This window comes from Lithobates pipiens, unplaced genomic scaffold (genome assembly GCF_037356315.1).
Source record: "Lithobates pipiens isolate NorthernLeopardFrog02 unplaced genomic scaffold, aLitPip1_a1.2 Scaffold_16, whole genome shotgun sequence".
NCBI lineage: Eukaryota > Metazoa > Chordata > Amphibia > Anura > Ranidae > Lithobates > Lithobates pipiens.
This window is the reverse complement of record NW_027507748.1, coordinates 434,869,647-434,889,663: the sequence shown is the minus strand read 5'-3', so window position 1 is coordinate 434,889,663 and position 20,017 is coordinate 434,869,647. Positions and strand designations below refer to the sequence as shown.

The 20,017-nt window shown below is 43.4% G+C and overlaps 1 protein-coding gene across 2 annotated transcripts in view; it reads left to right on the top strand.

Annotated features, from left to right (window-relative positions):
* The window catches only part of ECRG4 (ECRG4 augurin precursor), a 34,387-nt gene extending 17,242 nt beyond the window's left edge, over positions 1 to 17,145 (top strand). For both annotated transcript variants that reach the window (XM_077482633.1, XM_077482634.1), the window contains exons 2-5: positions 2,043 to 2,155; positions 10,680 to 10,727; positions 12,350 to 12,513; positions 16,326 to 17,145. In XM_077482633.1, the coding sequence (XP_077338759.1) occupies positions 2,074 to 2,155; positions 10,680 to 10,727; positions 12,350 to 12,513; positions 16,326 to 16,487 (456 nt within the window). In that variant the 5' untranslated portion in view covers positions 2,043 to 2,073 and the 3' untranslated portion in view covers positions 16,488 to 17,145. The remainder of the gene's footprint in view (positions 1 to 2,042; positions 2,156 to 10,679; positions 10,728 to 12,349; positions 12,514 to 16,325) is intronic.
* The last annotated feature ends 2,872 nt before the right edge of the window (positions 17,146 to 20,017 follow it).

Below are 20,017 nucleotides of genomic sequence, written 5' to 3'. Positions count from 1 at the left end.
TGCCTCTGTCTCTCTCTGCCTCTGTCTCTCTCTCTGCCTCTGTCTCTCTGCCGCTGTCTCTCTTTCTGCCTCTGTCTCTCTCTGCCTCTGTCTCTCTCTCTCTGCCTCTGTCTCTCTGCCGCTGTCTCTCTCTCTGCCTCTGTCTCTCTGCCTCTGTCTCTCTGCCTCTGTCTCTCTCTGCCTCTGTCTCTCTCTCTGCCTCTGTCTCTCTCTGCCTCTGTCTCTCTCTCTGCCTCTGTCTCTCTGCCTCTGTCTCTCTCTCTGCCTCTGTCTCTCTCTGCCTCTGTCTCTCTCTCTGCCTCTGTCTCTCTCTGCCTCTGTCTCTCTCTCTGCCTCTGTCTCTCTCTGCCTCTGTCTCTCTCTCTGCCTCTGTCTCTCTCTGCCTCTGTCTCTCTCTCTGCCTCTGTCTCTCTGCCTCTGTCTCTATCTCTCTGCCTCTGTTTCTCTCTTTCTCTGTCTCTCTCTCTGTCTCTCTCTCTGCCTCTGTCTCTCTGCCTCTGTCTCTGCCTCTGTCTCTCTGCCGCTGTCTCTCTTTCTGCCTCTGTCTCTCTCTGCCTCTGTCTCTCTCTCTGCCTCTGTCTCTCTGCCGCTGTCTCTCTTTCTGCCTCTGTCTCTCTCTGCCTCTGTCTCTCTCTCTCTGCCTCTGTCTCTCTGCCGCTGTCTCTATCTCTGCCTCTGTCTCTCTCTGCCTCTGTCTCTCTCTCTGTCTCTCTCTCTGCCTCTGTCTCTCTGCCGCTGTCTCTCTTTCTGCCTCTGTCTCTCTCTGCCTCTGTCTCTCTCTCTGCCTCTGTCTCTCTGCCGCTGTCTCTCTCTCTGCCTCTGTCTCTCTGCCGCTGTCTCTATCTCTGCCTCTGTCTCTCTCTGCCTCTGTCTCTCTCTCTCTGCCTCTGTCTCTCTGCCGCTGTCTCTATCTCTGCCTCTGTCTCTCTCTGCCTCTGTCTCTCTCTCTGTCTCTCTCTCTGCCTCTGTCTCTCTGCCGCTGTCTCTCTTTCTGCCTCTGTCTCTCTCTGCCTCTGTCTCTCTCTCTGCCTCTGTCTCTCTGCCGCTGTCTCTCTTTCTGCCTCTGTCTCTCTCTGCCTCTGTCTCTCTGCCGCTGTCTCTATCTCTGCCTCTGTCTCTCTCTGCCTCTGTCTCTCTCTCTGTCTCTCTCTCTGCCTCTGTCTCTCTGCCGCTGTCTCTCTTTCTGCCTCTGTCTCTCTGCCTCTCTCTCTCTGCCTCTGTCTCTCTCTCTGCCTCTGTCACTCTCTCTGCCTCTGTCACTCTCTCTGCCTCTGTCACTCTCTCTGCCTCTCTGACCACTATACTATACTGTCCACTACACTGACCACTATACTGTCCACTACACTAACCACTATACTACACTGACCACTATGACCCTGTTTGGGTGGAGCTCCGCTTTAAGCTGGCCATATATTATACAGTTTTCTTATTCAATTTCCTTTATATTTACCTTCAACTATGTAGTGCAAGGGCCTGCCTGATTGAATACAAATCTAAAGTGTTTACGTTTGACCTAATATTATATGGTTTTGGTAAATCTAAAGGCAAAATGTACAAAAAAATAAAATTATATAATGTATATGGCCAAACAAAGTCATGTAGAAATGATACAACTGGAAAAAAAAAACTTTATTACATAGGGAACCACTCAATCACTACCTTTCTTTTGAAAAAAAAAAAATACAGCCAATAATATTTAATATAAAAAAAAATGTAATTGCATAATGATTAAAATGTGGCATTTATTCAAATGTTAGTAACTTAATTGCAAGCTAAAATTTTCCAGTTCAAAATGATGCTGTTTGTAAACTGTATGTGAATGGCTGTAGAACTCCAAGAAAAACAACTACAAGACACTGTATGAGTTTTCAGCCAGATGTCATACAGTACAAATTCATTACTGGCAGCATTCATCTGAATGGCCTGAAGTAACCTTTCACAAAAAGAGGTTACTACTGAAAAAAAAAATCGTTCGGTCCTGTGCCTCCCCTGTATTCCCTCCTACTTATTAAACTTTCTCACTATTGCTCATGTATTTCTAGATACAGCGAAAAAGGGATCTGCCCCAGCAAGATGGGTTTACTTACCTTCCTACAGCAGCGCATTGGACTCTCCTGCTTGATCCTTGTATTGCTTGTTGTACTTACATGCCCCGGTGAGTATTGGAGTATTTTCCCCCTTATAATGGCCTTGTCAATTACCTTTTACAGAGTTACAGCAGATGTCATAAGTATTTAATGCCCAGAAGGTTATCAATATCAATAGGAATAATTTATATAAAATATTTGTATTATTAATACATTTTAATAATATATTATAATATATAATATAATAATATAATATAAATTATAATATACAACAAAAGAGATTGATTGAGAATATACTTTAGAGGCATCCATTGATATAAAGATATAACATAATATATAATATAATGATATAATATAAATGATATTAAACAACAAAATAGATTGAGTGAGAATATACTTTAATGGCATCCATTTATATAAAGATATAATATATAATATATATAATATAATAATATAAATGATATTAAACAACAAAAGAGATTAATTGAGAATATACTTTAATGGCATCCATTGATATAAAGATATAATATAATATATATAATATAATAATATAATATAAATTATATTAAACAATAAAAGAGATTGATTGAGAATATACCGTAGAATACTGCCCATTACTCTTTGATTTGTTAAAGCAAAATTCCTGTGTGAGAAGGTTTTGATCGATTCAGGTATTTGATGACTTTACTTACAGAGAAGCTGAATAGGTTTGGCTTCACTGCTTCAAACTATTTTGTGGTACACGAGTCAAGGGATGAATGCTTTCATTTAAGCCTGTTTTGCTTTGTGAGGCAATTTTATATACTGAATATATGATTGAATGCAACTTGTATTTTTATTTTTTTTATGTTCGATTCTTACGGAAAGGGTCAGGTAAACATTTAAATGCAAAGAAAAAAGTCTTAAACTATAAAACACTTTTGAGCCTAATTTCATACAAGAGGTCTACATATAAATTAGAATTAAAAAAGTAGAAATTTCTTCTGCAATGCTCACTTTACAGTAGACATGTGCGGTTCGTTTCGTATGAATTCGAAAATTCGTATGAATTTCCGAAAATCCGTACATTCGGAATTATCCAAAATACGAATTTCTATGCTTTCCGAATTTGTATATGAAATACAACATTTTATTGATGAATTTCAGATCCAAATTCCGTTACAACGGAAACGTGACTGGTGTTTTCTTGACCAATCAGAGGTTTTCTTCTGCTGCTGAAAGAGGGTTGGGAAAATGACCTTTTTTAATATGGGAGTGGGAGACTGGTACTGGTAGTCGATGGGAGATTCAGAATCGGACAAAATAAGAATGTTCGTTAATATTGTTTTATTATTGTCATAATAATTACGATTATTCGTTATGATGAAGTTAAAAACCCAGGAAGTCAGCACAGCACAGGGATGGTGGGAGCCCCTCATAATGAGCACAGCAAGGGTACAGCCCCAGGAGGAAGTCAGCACAGCATAGGGATGGTGGGAGCCCCTCATAAGGAGCACAGCAAGGGTACAGCCCCAGGAGGAAGTCAGCACAGCACAGGTATGGTGGGAGCCCTTCATAATGAGCACAGCACAGGGGTGGTGGGAGCCCCTCATAATGAGCATAGAAATGGGAAAAGCCCCAGGAAGGTGTCAGCACAGCACAGGGATGGTGGGACCCCTCATAATGATCACAGCAGAGGGATGGTGGTAGCCCCTCATAATGAGCACAGCAGGGGTACAGTCCCAGGAGGAAGTCAGCACAGCACAGGAATGGTGGGAGCCCCTCATAATGAGAACAGCAGGGGTGCAAACCCAGGAAGACACCCAGGAAGACAGCATAGCACAGGGATGGTGGCAGCCCCTCATAATGAGCACATCAGAGGTACAAACCCAGGAAGTCAGCACAGCACAGGAATGGTGGGAGCCCCTCATAATGAGCACAGCACAGGGATGGTGGGAGCCCCTCATAATGAGCACAGCAGGGGTACAGCCCCAGGAGGAAGTCAGCACAGCACAGGGATGGTGCCAGCCCCTCATAATGAGCATAATGAGTCGACGACTGCCATATTGAGAAAGGTATTTTTTGCTTTTTAAATTCATCATAACGAACATTCGTAATTGTTACGAAAAGTTAATGAACCTAACGAAAATTCGTATTTCGTACGAATCCAAAATGAATTTCGGACACGAATTACGAATTATCGGCTAATACAAAACGGAACGAAATGAAACAACTTTATTGACAGCACACTTGTCTACTTTACAGAACCCATTTTGCTTTTCATGTATGAAATGGTTCTTTGCAGAACAAAAAGTGTATATTCAACAATAAAACAAAAAACAAATCAGTATAAAAATTTATTATTTTAAAGCTCAACTCCAGGCTTAGTTTCCGTTGACAGCATATTGTCCCTCCCTCGAAGCCCTCACAATGTTTCATGCTTTTTCTTTTGTATACTTATTACTTACCTTTGCCAGATGTCTTCAGGCCAGTCGCTTGATGCACATGGTACTCCTTCTTATGCCGCGTACACACGGTCGGAGAATCCATCGGAATGCGTCTTATCGGACCGTGTCGTCAGATAATCCGACTGTGTGTGGTATGCATCGGACTGATTTTTCCAACATGTTGGAAATATTTCCCGACCAACTGGGCCGGTCGGACGTAATCCGATCATGTGTAGAGAATTTTGATCGGACCAAGTGCCACGCATGCTCAGATCAAATTCCTACATCAAAGCTATTGGCTACTAGCCTGAATGTAGTCCCATCGTAACGAAATTACGTCATCACGTTCTGAAAGATCGGATTTTTCGACAACTTAGTCCGACCGTGTGTATGCAACAGTTTCGGACACAATCCGTCAGACTAAATCTGACGGACAAAATCCGACGGATTTGGTTGGCAGAATCTCCGACCGTGTGTACAGGGGCTTAGTGTTGTTCTCTGTAACTTTACAATGCATCCTCAGGTTTTCAGGTTATATGATGCTTGACATCACTGAACCTGGAAGTTTGGGGACATTTTGTACAGGGGACTGCTTTCGTTTGAAGGTAAGTATTGTAGCAAAAGCAGTTTTTTTCCAACAAGGAGAAAATGTATTTACATTAAAATAATGTGAATAAAATAGTATGTGATATTACAAATGTCGAAGAACATATTTTCACTGAAGGTCTTTTACAGCGGGGAAAATAATTATTTGATCCCCTACAGATTTTGTAAGTTTGCCCACTTACAAAGAAATGAAGGGTCTATAATTTGTATTATGCTCCAAGAGTAAAAAACATCCATATTCTTTATAAAAAAAAGAAAATTAAAAGTCGGTGACGTGACGCTCGTGTATGCTTGAACGTTGAGGCCAACTTGCTGGTGGGGACTGCTGGAAATTTTTACAAACATGTTTTTTGCTCTTGGAGCATGTGAGTTTATCTCCTTTTATTTACGATAAATATTTCCTGACATACTGAACCATGAGGTTTATTTCTTTATACCCACATGGGATTGATTAATCTGCGGTGATTATTGTTGGAGTATTTTGATAAAAAGGTTTTAATTGAGAATCGTTATATCTGTACTATGGCTTGCTGTCCCTGACCTGGATGTGTGGAGGTTGAGGAGCTTTCCATATCATTCAACTGCTCATGTGGCCTTTGTAATGAGGGTTCATTAAGGAAGGTAAGCGGCAGTGTGATCGGGTGCCGGGGATGCTTTCTTCCTTTTTCACCTTCTGCTAACCATCTTGTAAATTGTGTGGAACACTATCCTTTGCATCTTACTTATAAAACATGACTTAGAACTTGGTGGAGAAACCCTTGTTGGAAAGTAAAGAGGTAAGATGTTTCTTGTAGTTGGTTACCAGGTTTACACACATCTCAGGAGGGATTTTGGTCCACCCTTCTTTACAGATCTTCTCTAAATTCTTAAATTGTTGCTAAACCCAGGAGCCTGCTGTCAGGTCACCTTGAGGCGAGGCGACAGATGCACACCGTAGGGATCAGGAGTGCACCGCAAGGTTGTGGACCCTACGGCTGACTGCTGCAGACGGGGGACAGATCCCACTGGGGTTAGAGCATAAGATTCCGTGGGGCGCGGAGTCTAAGAGCCAGCAGGTGTTCACCAGTGCCTCTGGTGGTGAGGATGGACTTGGCTGCAACTGGCTCCAGGTCGCGACCCCCAGCTCACACCCACAGTAGGCAACAGGAGGATAGGGATGGTGAGGGACAAAGCCAAGGTCGGGGCCACAAGCAGACAAGAATAGTCGGGTACACGCCAAAAGGTCAGGATCACAGGCAAACAGGGATAGTCAAGACACGCCAAAGTCGGTAACGGAAAACAGAAGCAGAGCACACGGCAGGAAACAGGAAGCTAACACACAAAGGAATACACAATGGTTGATCAGCACTGATGGCCTGCAGTGCACAGAATAATAAAGGGCTCCCTGATAGGGCCTGGGGTGGAGCCATGCTTAGAGGAGAGGTTATAAAAACCACCAGGTGGAAGTGGCTGACCTCTTAGTCTGAAGACATGAGGGAAGGTAAGCAAACACAGGAAGATCACTGCATAACCATGACACCTGCATTCATTATATCTAGTCTTCCACAGTACACAGAACATGGAAATGCAATCGTTTTAATAAATATAAACTGCTAAATACCTTTTCTCATCAGCAGTATTTAGAAATCTTGTGACTTCTATTAGTTCTTAGTTTAAAGGCTTGTAGGCAGAGTTTTCATACTGCACTGAACAGTTCTATCAGGATCCAGGACCCCTGACCCTCTGGACAGTTCTGATTGGCCATGTGCTGATCACATGCACTTTCCCAAGACAAAAAAAACACTCTCTAGCAATACACACCAAACTGAGCATGTTCACCTGACTCCAGTAACTGTCTTATCCTGACATGTTCTGGAGTCAGTGGAAGAAGAGGAGGATCTGTGCATACAAGATCAAGACTCATCTTGAGTGTTCTGGCTGAGGGAAGAAGGTCCTCATCCAAGATTTTACAATACATGGCCCTTCCCACTGGCCCCTCGATGCGGCAAAGTCGGCCTGTACCTTTAGCAGAGAAACAGCCCCAAAGCATAATGATTCCACCTCTGTGCTTGACTGTAGGGATGGTGTTCTTAAGGTCATAGTCAGCAATTTTCTTCCTCCAAACACAGTGAGTTAATTCCAGAGATCTCAATTTTGGTCTCATCTGACCACAGCACTTTCTCCCAATCCTTCTCTGAATCATTTAGATGTTCATTGGCAAACTTTAGATGGGCCTGTACATGTGCCTTCTTGAGGAGGGTGACCTTATGGGCTCACTGCAAATTCTTTGGAAAGAGGGGCATTATGTATATCAATGGTCATATGAATCAAATGTTATGGAAATGTATTTGAATACTGTGATCACTTTCCAAAGAATTGTAAATTATGTTTGTAGTCAGAGTCTTCAAGCGGGAAATGCGATACTCCTAAGAACCAAGGCCTGAGGTGTGCCTTGGCCTAGCTGGTCAGTATGCCTGAAAAGAGGGAAAAAAGACACAAATTTAGGTGAAGAAGGGAAGGTAATGAACCATCACGGATAATGGCGTGAGCCCGGATGGCAACAGCAAGTATCCAGCAAATATCCTAAAAGTATCCGCTGTGATAAGAGAACACACCGACTCCTGACTTGGTGATGAGAAGGAACCCCTTATAGAACCTGCGAAACTACCCTGAACCCAACTGAACATTTTGTGAAAGATTAAATTGAGCCTGATGAACGAGACACCCAGACCAGAGAATGAACTGCTTGTGAAATGAGAGGATACGTGGGGGAAAGGAACAAGGCCTGGCCCGCGGAACCCATGCAAATGATGGCCGAGAAGATCGAAATACTTCAACGAACACCAGTGAAATAGCTCAGTGACATGCCCCCCCCCCCCCCCCCCCCAATCCCTGGCCTACCCATATTTGATCTGGGGAAGTGAGAGGGTGAGTGCCAAAAAGACCACTAGCAGGAGTGCGAAAAGCTGCATACCTGATGGATGTAATGGAGTAAGCGGATAAGGCCCATTCACCATGGCAATAACATTGTCAAACGTGGAGAAACCATGCCAGACACAGGACACTGGTCCCACCAGATATGATCGGGTCATGCTTCAGCCTGAGACCTAACAGCTGAGTCAGAATCCTGAACCGAGGAAGGAGGGCCAGACTCTATCCCAGGGAAATAGTCCCATGGCATGATACAGACATACCCAAAGTTACTAAAGCCCCCCTACTTGGAATAGGCTGGGGATCGGAAAAAACAACTGGACTGACATCCCTGAGCAGTACTCCAGGCAATATGCTAGACAAGATCAGAGCCAAGAGTGGAATCCAGAATCATGATGACGCTTGCCCAACCTACCAACCAAGGACCGTCATGGGGATGTGGCTTAGCACACACCCTGCGAGAGACTATACATCCCTGGGTGGTAACCAGGGCCTCAATGCAACAGGACATCAACTGAAGAAAAATTGACGATTGCTACTGACCCAAGGGTGAGTCCAGTGGTGAAACGACATCAGCTCCAATCAAATAGCCCCCAACAACGGCCGGGCTGTTGGAAGTGAGTGCAAGCATGGTTGATATCGGTATGGATGCCAAGACGGCCCAACCTGAAACACAAACTAGAGAAATGACAGACAACCAGACATGAGAACAACAATGTCCCGCTGCCTACCTAAGAATGAAACATGAGCATAAATGTCAAGACCACTGCGCGTAAATGAACCTGACGACGGATACCCCCACCCTCATGTAAGTGGTAAGTGAGCCCGAGTAACCTGCAGCGCAGAGACAGGTAATTAACTGAAAAACTCAGGGCTAGTGTACCCACAGGCCGTGGTGAGAAGATTGTGGACAACAATCAATTAGTGTAAGGCTGACCGCAGGTCAGCCTATGTTTGTAGGAGGAGTCAGGCTACTTAAAGCCTGCCCTCCTTTTCCCCCTTGTGGTCGCTGGATCTTGTGACGTCATTTCTGGGTCTACACTGCTAGTCAGTGGCAGGCGGGGTGGCGGTGCCTCTCTTGGGCTCACGCTGGGTGCCTCTGGGGGACCGTCCGCCTGCCCACCCATCAGGTTATCGGTTACTGGGGGGCCGTCCATCCGCCTACCCGCCGCTTCTCCTGGTGCTGGGGGGGTGTTCGGCCACCCGCCCGCCAGCTCCCCTCTCCTCGTGTTGGTATCGAGTTGGTGGGCTGTCCACCGACCTCTCCCAGCGTTCATGCCGGGAGGGGGGATGGGTCCGGCTGCCCATTCTCTGGGTGCTCGCGCCGGGAGGGGGGGTGTGTCCGGCCGCCCGTTCTCTCTGTGCCTGCGCTGGGTGTGGGGGGGGGGGGGGGGGGGTGTGTTCGGCCGCTGCTTCTTCCGATGCCGCCTGTCACATTGGGACATGCCATCCGGCATCTCGGGGGGTTGGCCATGCTCACGCCGGGGGTTACAGGGGGAGGGCGTCCGTCCTCCCTCTCTCTCCCAGGTGCTCCAGCGAGGGGGAGGGGGGTTTTCCCAATTTCAGTGATGGACTGTTGACGTTTTTTTCCAGGTATTGCATTTGTCCCGAATGTGGCATCTGCTGCCATGGCTGTATTTCTGTCCACTGTCTTCAGTGCAAGGGGACCCATAAGAAGGATTGGGTCTGACAGTGGACCACAGTTTGTTTATGTGCATAGGGAATCTTCAGTCAGTGTGAGGAGTGTATGGGTGGGGGGAGGGCATTGGGGGCTGGGCCTGTTTGTTCGTCATTTCCAGGGGTTGTCCGGGGCGGGGTTTGGATGTCTGGGGTGAGCTGGGCTGAGGTCTCCTGCTGGGGCTCCTCGGGGCAGGTGTGTGGCCTATGCAGTCTTGGGCTGCGGCCAGTCAGCCATGGGAGTCTGGGACAGACTCCACAGTTGTTCATTTGTGACCATGCATGGTATAGTTACTTGCAGGTTGGGGTTTGGTCAGGGAATCATTCAGAGAATACATGTGTTATGGTGTCATGGCGCTTTTTCCATGGGGGGCGGGGTTCCAGGTAGGTATGGTCTCATTCAGTTACAGTTTCTCATGTAATTTACGTTTCCAATGCAATTTATAGTTTCTCATGCGATTTACGGTTTCTCATGCAATTTACGGTTTCCCATGCGATTCGTGGTTTCTCATGTATTTTTTTTTTTTTGGTCCTGCTGAAAAATGTTCATGTAATCAGTGCTTGCAACCAATCGACTGCAGTGCTGATCAGTGCATTTTGATGGTGGAGGATTCCTGCTGTCAGAATGCCATGACCCCATGGGGAGGATTCTTGCATCTGCATTGAATGTGTGGATGGGGAAATTGTGTCAGTTTTCATTCAACCCACTAGATGAAATATAAAAATGAACCCATGTATGGCCAGCTTAGGGCTTCATTCATATAGATGATTCTAGGCCCTTTACTGTATATACTTAGCATAAATTTACCAGTGCTTTCCCATGCCACCTGTGGTTCTTCGAGCAATGGAAAGCACCAAGAAATGCTAAACATATAAAATGCTTATAAAGGTCCATATGAACGAAGTGCTTATTTATATTTAAAAAAACTGCTGCATGTTAAACATTATCTTACATTATTTTCCTTGTTTCTAGATGTTTCCAGTGGGAATAAACTTCGAATGATGCTACAGAAACGAGAAGGTATGTAAGAAGTAAACACCAACATAAGAGAAGCTTACCCATTCATTAAAAAAAGGAAAAGCAAAGGCAGGAAGGACCGATTGATGGGATTGTAACAGATTTGTAAAATTTTCTTTCATTTCCTTTTCACCCTTTTTATTGTCTATAATGCATACTCGTGGTGGTTGTATTTTGGACACTACTATATATTATTTAGCCTCTTGTGAGCTATGAATTATACTTGTGGTTCTTCTTGTTTCTTCATTGAGCACAGTTATGCATGACTAAGACTAATGTCCTTGGATTCTGAAATATTATTTTTATTATCATGTTCAGCATCACTACTAAAATGCTCACAGCGCGGGTATATCTCTTTTGTTTTTCCATGTTGTTTCATAGTTCCCCATCTACAGTTGGGGAAATAATTGTTTGATCCCCTGCAGAAGTTTACCCACTTACAAAGAAATGAAGGATCTACAATTTTTATCATACGTCTATTTTAAATGATAGAGACAGAATATCAACCAAAAATCCAGAAAAAAAATACACATAAAAGAAATGCTATAAATTAAGTTGCAGTTCAGTAAGTAAAATGAGTATTTCATCCCAAAGCAAAACATGACTCAGTACTTAGTGGAGAAACCCTTGTTGGCAAGCATAGAGGTAAGACGTTACTTGTAGTGGGTAACACACATCTCAGAAGGGATTTTCTTCCACTCTTCTTTACAGATCTTCTCTAAATACTTAGGCTCCATTCACACCTGAGTGTATTGATTTATTGGCGTTTCTCAGGCGTTTCTCAGGCATTTTTTAAAGCTTTTTTTAGCAGCTTTTTACAAGCTTTTACAAAGCCTTTTAGAAGTGTATTACAAGCCTTTTACAGCTTCAGGCATTTTTGTTTAGCCAATAGAAAGCACTAGGGGGAGGAGAGGGAGCGGTGGAGAGCTGCTATTTGAGCGTTTTACAAGCATTTTTCTGCTCAAGTCTGGCATTTCTATTGAAGTCTATGGGGCCAAAAATGCTTGTAATCTGCCAAAAACAAGCTCATGTACTTTTTTTGGGCTTCAGAAGACAAAACGCTCATGACAATGTCCCAAAACATTCTGCCAAGGCAAAAATCCCCTTTACCACCCCTGCTACTTCTCACTTTTTTCTTATGGGTATCCTTTCTTATCTTCCTATATTTATTTTATTTTTAGCTCCCAACAAGTAGGAGTGAAGCCCCTTTTGCCTTGCTGAAGTCCTGGCTTTAGTTTCTCTCAAAGTTCATTGAGTCTAAATGTTTAAGTGAGTTTCCATCAATTCTCTGGTTCTTTCCACGGCCCTTTTATTATGAGATTCATTTGCATGTAACTTAACTGGTCCTATTCTCAACTTCTTACTCTGCCTTAGAAGATCCATTGTTTACAGCACTAAAGCAAGAAGTTTGGGTGCTGAGCTAGCAATCCATTGACATAAAACTGAAGTGTTCTACAGAGGCAGCACAAATGCTGCCAACGTGCATACAGATCCAAGTCAAAGAGGATCCACTCTCGTTTGATAGGAACAATATTTCTGTTTCCTAGTAACATTGCCCCTTCTCATTTTCTATTAAGGAATTTAGAATACAAATCCCCTAGCTCTTCTTTTTCTACTTTATCTAGCTGCATCAAAGGAACCAGCCAAGACCATTGTGGCTGTAGAGGGAAACAAAGCCAATGAGTTTTTAAACACATTAAAGCGTTCCAAACGCCAGCTTTGGGACCGGTCTCGACCTGAAGTGCAGCAATGGTACCAGCAATTCCTCTACTTGGGCTTTGATGAAACTGTAAGTGGTGTCAAGTACGGCCTTTCAAACTAAGATTTCAACTTTATTGTTATGAAGGTTGGTGTCATGTTATAATTAGGGATGGTACCGATGTTTGAATCAAACGTAAATTCGACTTGAACATTGGGTGTTTGTTCACAGACTAATTGAACATATGGGGAGAGATCAGAGTGCATTGACAGCTGCTGATTGGCCACACCAGGCCGCTTACCCTCAACATGGGGAGGGTGCTTTGGGGTCCCACGATGTCCATCCTTCTTCAATCACGCCGCCTGAACTAACCGGAAAAATAGAAAAAAAAAAAGAAGTTCCGCCTCCCGCCCTTTTGCTGTCTCTTGGCTGTGACAGCTGTTATATAGGCAAGGGCGGGCCCCCCAGTGACCCCACACCCTTCTGACATCATATGACGTCAGAGGGGGCGGGTCATCTGGTTAAGTCGGTGGGTGGTCCAACCCTTGCCTATATAACAGCTGTCACAGCCAAGAGACAGCAGGAGGCCTCCCATGGAGGCAGATTTTTCCTATTTATTTTTTCTATTTTTCGGGTCCATCAGGCGGCGTGATTGAAGGATGGACATCGCTATTGTGATTTTTATTTTGTGATACTTTTTTGGGTGAATGGGTAGGGGTACAATGTCTCAATACCCATTTACATGGGGGGGGGGGGGGGGGGGGCTGGGATCTGGGGGCCTCCTTGTTAAAGGGGCTTCCAGATTTCGATAAGCCCCCCACCCACAGACCCCTACAACCAATTGCCAGGGTTGTCGGGAGGCTCTTGTTCCTATCAACATGGGGATAAGGTGCTTTGGGGGGAACCCCAAAGCATCCTCCCCATGTTGAGGGTATGTGGCCTGGTATGGTTCAGAAGGAGGGGGGGGCGCTTGCTCGTCCCCTCCAGTCTGACCTCCAGGCTGCATGCTCAAATAAGGGTCTGGTATGGATTTTGGGGAGGAACCCATGCCATTTTTTTTTAATTTTGCTGAAGCGTTCCCCTTAAAATTCATACTAGACCCAAAGGCCTGGTATAGACATCACCACACATGTTGGCATTGGTACCATAGAATGGACAAGCATGCTCCAGCTAGCCCCTGGATGATGATACACCTAGATATTAAAGGCAATGCAGATGCTTAGCACATCTAGAGAGTGACATTTTTGCCTGTTCTTATTTGAAAAATAGCTCAAGCTCTGTCAGATTGGAAGGAGAGAGTCTGTGAACATTTTCAAGTCTTGCCCCAGATTCTCAATTGGATTTAGGTCTGGAATTTGACTGGGCCATTCTAACATGAATAAGCTTTGATCTAAACCATTCCATTGTAGCTCTGGCTGTATAGAAGGTGAGAATCTGCCCTAGAAGTATTTTGCAGACTCAAAAATGCGAGAGGGAAGCTCTCCTCTTAGACCATTATCAGTTGAACAGGTGTCCCCATTGGAACATTTACCCTGACCTCTTGTTCTGACAACAATTGTAAAATTTTGCATTTTCCATAATTTTCTTAATTGAGGACAATGGTCACCTGGTCAAATAAAATAAAGAGGTGGAATCTACCTAGCAGGGATACAGACAGCAATTAAAATCCTGGCAGCATAACTTGACAGGGGCTCTACCCCTCACCACACACACCAGTCTTTCCAATAGTGAAAAAAAATTTAGACACACTTTAATCCAAGTTTCCAGGTCCTATTTGGGATATGACTTCCCAAAAATATCAGTAAGAAATATCAGACCCATCATCTACCTCTGCTGGCTCATGAAAAAAAAAAATCACACAGTAAAAGGTCTTATTGTTTAAAGCGGGAGTCCACCGGGACTCCGCGTTTTTTTTTTTTTTTTTAAAGCCAGCAGCTACAAATACTGCAGCTGCTGACTTTTAAAATAGTGACACTTACCTGTCCAGCGCGCCCGCGATGTCGGCACCCGAAGCCGATCTGTAGGTCGTCTGTCGGGTCCTGCCGCCGCCATCTTGGGTATGGGAATCAGGAAATGGAGCCTTTCGGCTTCACTTCCCGGTTCCCTACTGCGCATGCGCGAATCGCGCTGCGCAATAAGGACGCTCCCCGCTGCCTCTGGGATCTGTGTGTTTCCCAGCAGGCAGCGGGGCACTTGCGGGAAGGGGCGGGCACTTGCGGAAAGGGGCGTAAGTTACGCCCCTTTCCGCAGAGAGCTATCCCGGAAGTGGGTACAGTTACCTGGATTATCCAGGTAACTGCACCCCCCTCCCCCCTGAAAGGTGCCGATTGTGGCACCGGAGGGGGGGAGGGTTCCGATGAGCGGAAGGTCCACTTTAGGGTGGACCTCCGCTTTAAGGAATGCTGGATTATGTTAAAAGGAAAGATTAAGGCAAAACAAAAAAATAGCTGGTGTTATAGTAATAAGGAGAGAGGCAGGTAAAATGCAATCCCCCTATACAAAGAGGCGAGGAAGCAGAGGTCAATGATCTATGAGCCTCTGCTAGAAGGGATGACAGTATGATTGGTCACCGTTTCCCCCCCACACACTTTAAGAAGGAAGACCAAGGGACTACTGAGCTGTATCGAGACACTGATATATACAGCACTATTCCTTTCCTGAAATAATAAGAGTATATGGAACAGAGAATAGAACAATAGTTGGTATAGCTGATTTTAAAAGTTACAGACCGCACGGCTGTCATGCAGATTCTCTAGAAATCAATATGTGCACTCAGTGATCCAGAACAAGAAGATGAATGACTTTTCTTGGATACTCCTTAGCTGCATACTTGTTACAGGTCAGTAACCCAAATGATATTGGCAACAGGAAAAAAGCCATTTATGCTGGTTATTTCAACACCTTTCCCTTTGCCATGTTATGCATCATAGTGACTTTGGGGTAGTACTTCCTGGAAAGTATATACAGGCAGTCCCCGTGTACAAACAAGATAGGTTCTGTAGGTTTGTTCTTAAAGTAGTTGTAAAGGTGTTTTTTATTTTCTAAATAGGTTCTTTAAGCTAGTGCATTGTCGGTTCACTTACCCTTTCCTTCGATTTCCCTTCTAAATGTTTTTTTTTTTCTTTGTCTGAATTTCTCACTTCATGTTCCTCCTCAGTAAGCTGTTCTGGCTGACTAAACACCGCTCGGATGATAGTGTGAAGTTTACTGAGGAGAAACAGGAAGTGAGAAATTCAAAGAAAAAAAAACATTTATAAGGGAAACTGAAGGAAAAGGTAAGTGAACCAACAATGCACTAGCTTAAAGGAACCTATTTAGAAAATAAAAAAACAAACCTTTACAACCCCTTTAAGCTGAATCTGTTTGTAAGCCGAAACAGGTACATTTTTAAGTGTAGCTCCAGCCCAAAAAAATATATTTTTAAGCTTTTTGGATAGGATAGGGAATGATTATCACCCCAGTAACATTTGTTTTGCCGTCTGTGCTCCTGTACAGAAGATTTCACCTCACTTTCTGTCCCAATGACAATTGGATTTTGAAAATTTTGGGTTGTCATAGAAACAAGGATTGGTGATAAAGCATCAGTGGCGACACCTTTTTCCCATAATAACTCTTACAGGAATTAATTTCCCTTCTTCCGAGGGGTAGATTTCCTTTCACTTCCTGTTGTCTCCTTCCATTTGTAAGTAGGAGATGGTTGTAAGTCAGATGTTTGTAACTAGGGGACCCCCTTTAGGTCTAGAAACAATTTAAACGTATTAAGTTTAAAATAATGAATCTACTCACGATGGATATGTTATTTACTAGTTTGTATTGAAGATTTAAAACAAACTTTCAAAGTTTGAATTTAGATACTATAAAATGTACAAAGACTTCACTGGTGATTTTTATCTTTATTCCAGAAATATGAAGATGACATGTCTTACTGGATGAACCAAGGACGTGGTGGTGACGAATACTATGGTGGTTTTCACCAACACCATTATGATGAAGATGCACCTATAGGCCCTCGCAATCCACATACTTTCAGGCATGGAGCTGGAGTGAATTATGATGATTATTAGAACTCAGCTCTGCACTGGAAATGTTGAAAGTTAGCTAAAGCTTTAAACGTTTAGAACAACGAGGACCTGCAATGTATGGACAACTAGAAAAAGTGCATTCTAGTAGGCTGGCAATTAAGGAGAATCAAAAAAAAAAAAAAAAGTGAAATACCAGCCCCTTTGCATTCTCCTGCTGCAGTCCTGTTAACACCTAAAAGTGTAGCAAGACTTAAAATCTGTTTTCCAGTATATTTGGCATCATGCCCCACTATATACACTATTAATGTAATCTTTTCCCCTATTTCCAATCTGTAGAGGCATGTGCATACGTTATAGGAAGCCCCTAGACAGCACAGCAGGTTAACAATGTTGCTGCTAATTTAAAGGCAGAAGCTTAGCATTGTCATTCTCAACAAGGCTGTTCTGTTACTGGCAGGATCTCTAGATAAACTTTGCAACAGATTGACAAAAAAAATTATTTGATTAAAAAGATTGTATACAGGGATACAGATTTTGGGTTTACAGTACATACACTCAATGGTTATATTTAGCAGTGCTAAATAATGTTTTTACATGCAGTTCTAATTTAGAAAAGGCATTGACTTATGATGCATAGATACAAAGCAGTCGTTACATATTTCTTCTGTTACCTTAATAAAGTTTTACATTTGAAATTAAAGGGACATCTGTTATGACAGGTTTTTTTTTTTCCTCATTGACTATTAAAATTCATGAGTAGGACTCACCTAATAAAGGATCTTTACAGTATTCTGAAACCTAAATCTACGAAGTAAATAAAAAAAACACGTGGCAAGCCTATCCTCAGCCTAAAATGCCAGATTACACAGGGAAGAATAGTTTGTCATACACTTCCAAATTGTAAAAATTGTGAGGTAACACGCATTAACTGTAAACTTTAAAGCAAAATGTATTTAGTCTGGAGAAAGATTCTGGGCCGGTTCTCACCACAAAAACCGCACTCCAGATCTGTTGCGGATGTGTTTCTATATGAGCATTTTTTGGTGCATTTTTCCCACTGTGCTAAGGTCCGGTATCTTTTTGATGTGTTTCAGTGCACTCCAGTGCGTTTTACTGTGTTCAAGTACAGTCCAGTGCAGTGCAGTGCAGGAAAAATGCAGCATGTTTTTTTTTTTTTCTGGAACTGAAAAGCCCTGTAACCGACCACACTGGTGTGAAGTATGCCATTGGAAACCATATAACCTACTTTCCATGCGTTTTTTTTTTATGCAGAACAAAAACACACTTGTCTGAATGTGGTTACACCAGTTCGAGCACTTTGGAGAAAAAAAACAAAAAACACTGAAAACATCAAACAGGAACAAAAAGGGCGACTACTGGCACTCCTGGGACTTAAAAAAAAAAAAAAAAAAAAAAAAAAAAAAAGTGTGTCACATATCTGACAGAGAAGTCTTAAACACGGCTTTGTTTTTATATAGATTTTGTTAAATTATTTTTATACTTGACAGCAGAAGAGAACAGAATATCCTTAGGTGACATTACAGAGTGCCTTAAAACTTCAAGTTCGATATACAACATATACTGTATATTAGTAATTTCAGTAGTTTTGTTTTTAAAGTGCAAGTTCACCTTTAGAGAAAATCTGTAAGGTGAACTTCCACTGGAACCCCTCCCCGTCACACCCGGTCCCGCTAACCTGCAGTCCGACGATCATCCATTCTGACCGATCGCATTGCTGCTTTACCAGGCGGAGGATTCTAAATCTCCCTCTCTCCTCTTCGCCTGCAGTAACAGGCTGGGCTAAGTGGGTTCTGATTGGTCGGCGCCGTCACATGGGCCCCAATTAGAATGCTCCTATATGTACATCAGGTACGTTTAGGAGCTTAAACCGCAGAGGATTTCTAAGCCCCGGACGGTGAGGCAAGGTCTGTTAGCAGGTGATCGCTGCTCTCCAAGTCAGCTGGACTGGTGAGGGTTCAGTGTAAGTTTTTACTGTAAAGGTGAACTTACCCCTTAACATTGGCAAGACCCATAAGAGCCGAATTTTTTGTAAGCGTTTCCACTTTTTTTGCTTAACCACTTAACAGGGCACTTAAACCCCCCTCATGACCACACCAATTTTCAGCTTTCGGTGCTCTCACACTTTGAATGACAATTACTCAGTCATGCAACACTGTACCTAAATTAATTTTTTGTCCTTTTTTCATACACAGAGCTTTCTTTTGGTGGTATTTGATCACCTCTGGGTTTTTTAGTTTTTGCGCTATAAATGAAAAAAAGACCAATTTTTTTATTTTCAAACGCATTTTTCTTTGTTTCTGTGATAAAAATTTTAAATGATTAATTTGTCTTCATAAATTTTGGCCACAATTTATACTGCTACATATCTTTGTTAAAAATAACCCAAATTAGTGGATATTATTTGATCTTTGTGAAAGTTAGAGAGTCTACAAGCTGTGGTGCAAATCATAAAAAAAGGATCACATCTGATGTACTGGTGGCCTATCTCATTTCTTGCGACCCGAACAAGTCAGGAAAGTACAAATACCCCCCAAATGATCCCTTTTTTGAAAGCAGACATTCCAAGGTATTTAGCAAGATTCATGGTGAGGTATTTGATGTTGTAATTTTTCCCCACAATTCTTTACAAAATGAAGATTTGTTTTTTTTTCCCCCCCACAAAATTGTCATTGTAATAGGTTATTTCTCACATGGCATGTGTATGCCACAAATAATGCCCCAAAACACATTCTGCTGCTCCTCCTGAGTATTACTATACCACATGTGTGGGACTTTTCCACAGCCTGGCCACACAGAGAGGCCCAACATGCAGGGAGCGCCATCAGGTGGTCTAGGAGCATAAATTACACATCTAACTTATTGACTACCTATTATACTTTTGATGGCCCTGGAGCACCAGGACAATGACACGTGACACTGACGTGGCACCGATGACAGGTGGCACTAATACGTGGCACTGATGAGCGATGGCACTTATACGTGGCACTGATGAGCGATGGCACAGATACGTGGCACTGATGACACGTGACACTGATAACAGATGGTACGTGACACTGACAGGTGGCACTGATGACAGGTGGCACTGGTGACAGATGGCACTTATACCCGACAGTGGGGACACGTGGCACTTTTTTTCACTAACTGCTGCAGTGGTTCATCTCTCCCTCCTCACACGCTCTCTGTGTGAGGAGGGAGAGCTGGCGATGAGAGATGGTCTCATATGTTTACATATGAGATCATCTCTCATTGGACATGCCATCGCACTGTAAAAGGCCGCTGTGATTGGTCATTTACAGCGATCTGTGACTGGTTGTGTCCAAGGGACACGGCCAGCACAGAAATTCCCCAATGCGCACCCGCGGGAGCGTGCATTGCGGAAGTAAACAGGAGGATGTCCAGGGACGGCCTCCCGGCAATTGTCTGCAGACACTTAGTGGTTAAGTCTCAATAGTGGGGTTAACATTTGCACTGGCTGTTAAAATTTTAAAGCTTGTTCATGTTAGGGACCTGACCTACTAAAGAACATATTTTTGGGAAATTACACCACACCA